Genomic DNA, 3,474 nt, shown 5'->3' with positions numbered 1-3,474 from the left:
CCTCCCCCACCCAGCCCAGGCCGGCGCCGCAGTGGGGGACACCCTGCGCCCGGGGGCAGGTCCCGTGTCTAAGCCCTGCCCACGCACCTCCCGTGAGCGCCCCGCAGTGGGCCTCTCCGTGCTGGCCCCACGCACGCTCCCCGCACGGGGCCAGCGGCGCGCCTGGGCCTGGGGAGGCCGTGCATCTGGCGCTCTGCTGGCTGTCTCTGAGCTGCGGCCACAGTGACTCTGTCTCAGGGAGCTTGCTGTGGAGTGGGGCGTCCTAGGAGAGGCCCTGGGTCTGACCCCGGCGTGACCCCCCTCGGTTTCCCCGACCTCAGCGGGGGTGGACCGGCATTAGAACTCCTAGACCTCCGCTCACGCCTGGGAATGCGGGACCCTGCCCTCCGGGGCTCCAGGCCGGGCACTTGTCCCTCCAGCAGCCACCTCCTCCGGGCCAGACCCTGGCGGTGCCTCTCGCCGTCCCCCAGGGCATGCAGCTCGTCTTGTTGCTCCTGGGGAAGGGAGACACAGCCCCCCCTGGCCTCTCGAGCGGGGCCGTGCGCCATGGAGGCAGCAGCAGAGCGTGCCAGACCCTGCTGCAGGTCTGGGACGTCGGGGGACAGTGCGCAGCGGTCAGGCAGTTTACGACGTGGCCGTGTGGTCCCAGGGAGCAGGCCTGTCGCAAGGCTCTGCTGGCAGATCCTCTGCTGCAGCCAGAGTGGCCTCGAAGACACGTCTGGTGTCCCTCCCTGGCTCCAGCCTCAGGAGGAGGAGCACAGAGTGCCCTGGGCCTCGCTGCCTCGCGCCCGGAGCACTGCCCGCTGTCCTCGGCCTCCACGCCCAACGCACAGGGCCCACGGACCCTGGGCTTCTTCCCTGAGGCCAGTCACCCCACTGCCCCCTGCTCCCTGCTCCAAGCCATCACAAGGAGGACGGCGCCTGTGGTGTCCCCTGAGCCCAGAGCCGGCACACAGTGGGCCTGGCGGCCCCCCATGCGTTCCACGCAATGGCTGTCGTAGGAGGCCCATGACAGTCTGGCTGAAGATGCACCCGAGGTCCCTTCTGAAACCTCCCGAGGGTCTCGTGGGAGTAGCAGCCAGCGCCTTCCGGCGCTGTGGGCGGAAGGCCAGAGCCGCTCCTGCTATGGTGGCAGAGCGGAAGCTGCAGAGCGGAAGCTGCAGAGCGGGCCCTGGGGGTGTCCACGTGGAGCCCGTGGTGGCCGGGACTCGAGGTGGGGGACGTGGAAGGACAGAGGTAGCCTGGAGGGGCCGTGCAGGGGGCCCGAGAGCAGGCGGAGATCGGGGGGTCCCCCGCTCCAGGCCAGATGGGTAGACCCATCCTTAGGATGGGACCGGACGTTGCTAGTGGGATGTGGGGGTGCAGGGGGACTGGGCACAGCGTCGAGGAGGGAAAGGGCGGGGACCCCCGATGACCCAGGCCGGCCCTGGTCCTCAGCTTATAGGGTCCCTGCCTCAGCAAACACGCGTCCCTCACAGCGACGTCAGTGCCCGAGCCCTGGTGCTGTGCGTTCCCCGGGCTGTCACGCCGCAGCAGACGCCGGCCCCTTGCGGGGAGCGGGGCGGAGGCATCACCGCTGGGGCCGGCTGCGGGGAGGTGGCGGGAGGCTGACCCTGGAGACTGATTTTTGTCTGACACTCTAGTCCTTGAAAGGCGGAAAGGGAAGAGGGCAGCGCTTGTACCTGAAATTGTGATGTTTGACTGTTCCTTGCAATTTTGAAAATTACGATTTTCTGTTCGTATACGTTTTCCAGCAGAAAAGCAGAGGATTCCTTCAAACGTGGCTGAAACATCCCATGGTATTTTAGGGAGACCCCAAACCACGGTGCGAACCCTGATGCTCCTCTTCGAGTGACTCAGCCGTTCTGGGACTCAGACGCACGGTGCGGCCTGCGTGAACTTCGCTCTGTGCCTGGCTGGGCGACTCAGCTGCCTCGCTGGGGTGCTAAGTCCTGAGGCTGCACGTGACGCAGGCTGGCTGAGCGGGCCTCACAAAGCCTCACAAAGCCAGATACGCCTTGGGGCTTCAGGTAGCTGCTGGGAGCATGACCCCAGGCCTTCGGCCCAGCCTTGGGCTGCAGCCCGGGAACTGGGCAGGGACGCAGAGCTCTGCGTGTGCCTGGGGACCAGGCCAGCAGCCTCAGCGTCCCGTCTGCGGTGTGGGTGTGGCGTGGGTGTGATGCAGTCTCACGGAGGAGTTCCGTCAGGGAGGGTGGGAGGGGCAGGGCGCAGGGAAGGAAGTGTCTGAGAGCTGGTTGGTGGCGGGGCCCGGACACCTGCCTTCCGCTGCCCGCAAGCCCTCCACGCCCACCCTTCAGGCCCTTCGGGTCCAGGTCCTCGGCCTGACAGTTTTTCATCCACTGGGTGACAACGGATCGATTCACTCGTCGGCTGGCCGGCATCCCCCGACCCTCACTGTGGGCGGGCGGTGGGGCGACAGGCAGCCTGGTCCTGCTGTCCGGGAGCCTCGGGAGCCCTCCGGCCAGGCCCAGGACAGAACCAGCACCAGAGCTGCTCAGATGTAAGGGGTCAACGCCCCTCGCCTTACACGGAGGGACTCGGTGGCCCAGATGGGGCCCAGGGTCTGGCGCCAGCGAGCGACAACTGAACACCTCCGGACTGCACTCTGTCCCGCTGGCCTCTCTGTCCAGCCCGTGCCGGCCCCTCCCATGTCGACCATATCAGTGTTATAATCAGTTTTTCTAGGCTTCTTCAAATTTTCCTTGGAAAATCTCAAACATTTATTCTTCCCTGTAAACTTCACAATCAGCTCGTCCAGTTTTCCTGCAAACATACTACAAACAAACAGAGCAAACCAAACCAAGAAAGCAAACAAGCAGCAAACCAGGAGCATAAACACAGATCCCTCCCGAAGCCGATCGGGAGACCCCGACTGCCCAAGCCAAACCCTACGCCAGTGAGACTGGACGTAGCGACCAAGAAAGGCACAGATGTAACTGTTCTTCACAAAAGAAAACAAAACGAAACTTTGAATTAAAGAAGAAATAAAACCTGAAACTCCTAGAATATGGGTAGAAAGGAAAAGAATTCATATCAAAAACCCATATGTTCGGGAGAACGCGGTGACGTCCGCTCTCCTTGGAGAGAAATCCCCGCATGAACCCGCCCCGCGCTCAACGCCGAGACCAGAGGGCGAAACGCGGGAAAGAAACGGCAACACGGAGGGAAGCGCGAGGTCGGGTCTTGGAAAAGGTCAGTGAAACAATGGACCGCTGGACGTCAGAGTATGAGAGACGGGCATCTCCACATCCGGGACGGAGACGGACCTGCGTGCAGGTGTCGCCCGCACGTGACCCCGATGGCGCGGAACACGTCGCCCAAAGACAAGGCGGTGACCCTGACGAAAACCGCCCCGAGGCCGGACGGAGAACCGAGGGGACGGGAGGGGACAGACGGAGGGGACGGGAGGGGACAGACGGAGGGGACGGGAGGGGACGGACGGAGGGGACGGGA

General features: G+C 64.2%; 1 protein-coding gene across 1 annotated transcript in view; it reads right to left on the bottom strand.

Annotated features, from left to right (window-relative positions):
• Positions 1-3,474, bottom strand: part of CROCC2 (ciliary rootlet coiled-coil, rootletin family member 2) — a 49,853-nt gene that overhangs the window by 3,990 nt on the left and 42,389 nt on the right. Inside the window, exon 29 of the mRNA XM_025045433.1 lies at positions 362-494. Coding sequence (XP_024901201.1) covers positions 362-494 — 133 coding nt within the window. The remainder of the gene's footprint in view (positions 1-361; positions 495-3,474) is intronic.

This window comes from Pteropus alecto, unplaced genomic scaffold, assembly GCF_000325575.1.
Source record: "Pteropus alecto unplaced genomic scaffold, ASM32557v1 scaffold143, whole genome shotgun sequence".
Taxonomy (NCBI): domain Eukaryota; kingdom Metazoa; phylum Chordata; class Mammalia; order Chiroptera; family Pteropodidae; genus Pteropus; species Pteropus alecto.
Note: the sequence above shows the minus strand (reverse complement) of the source record. Positions and strands in the feature narration are given on the sequence as shown.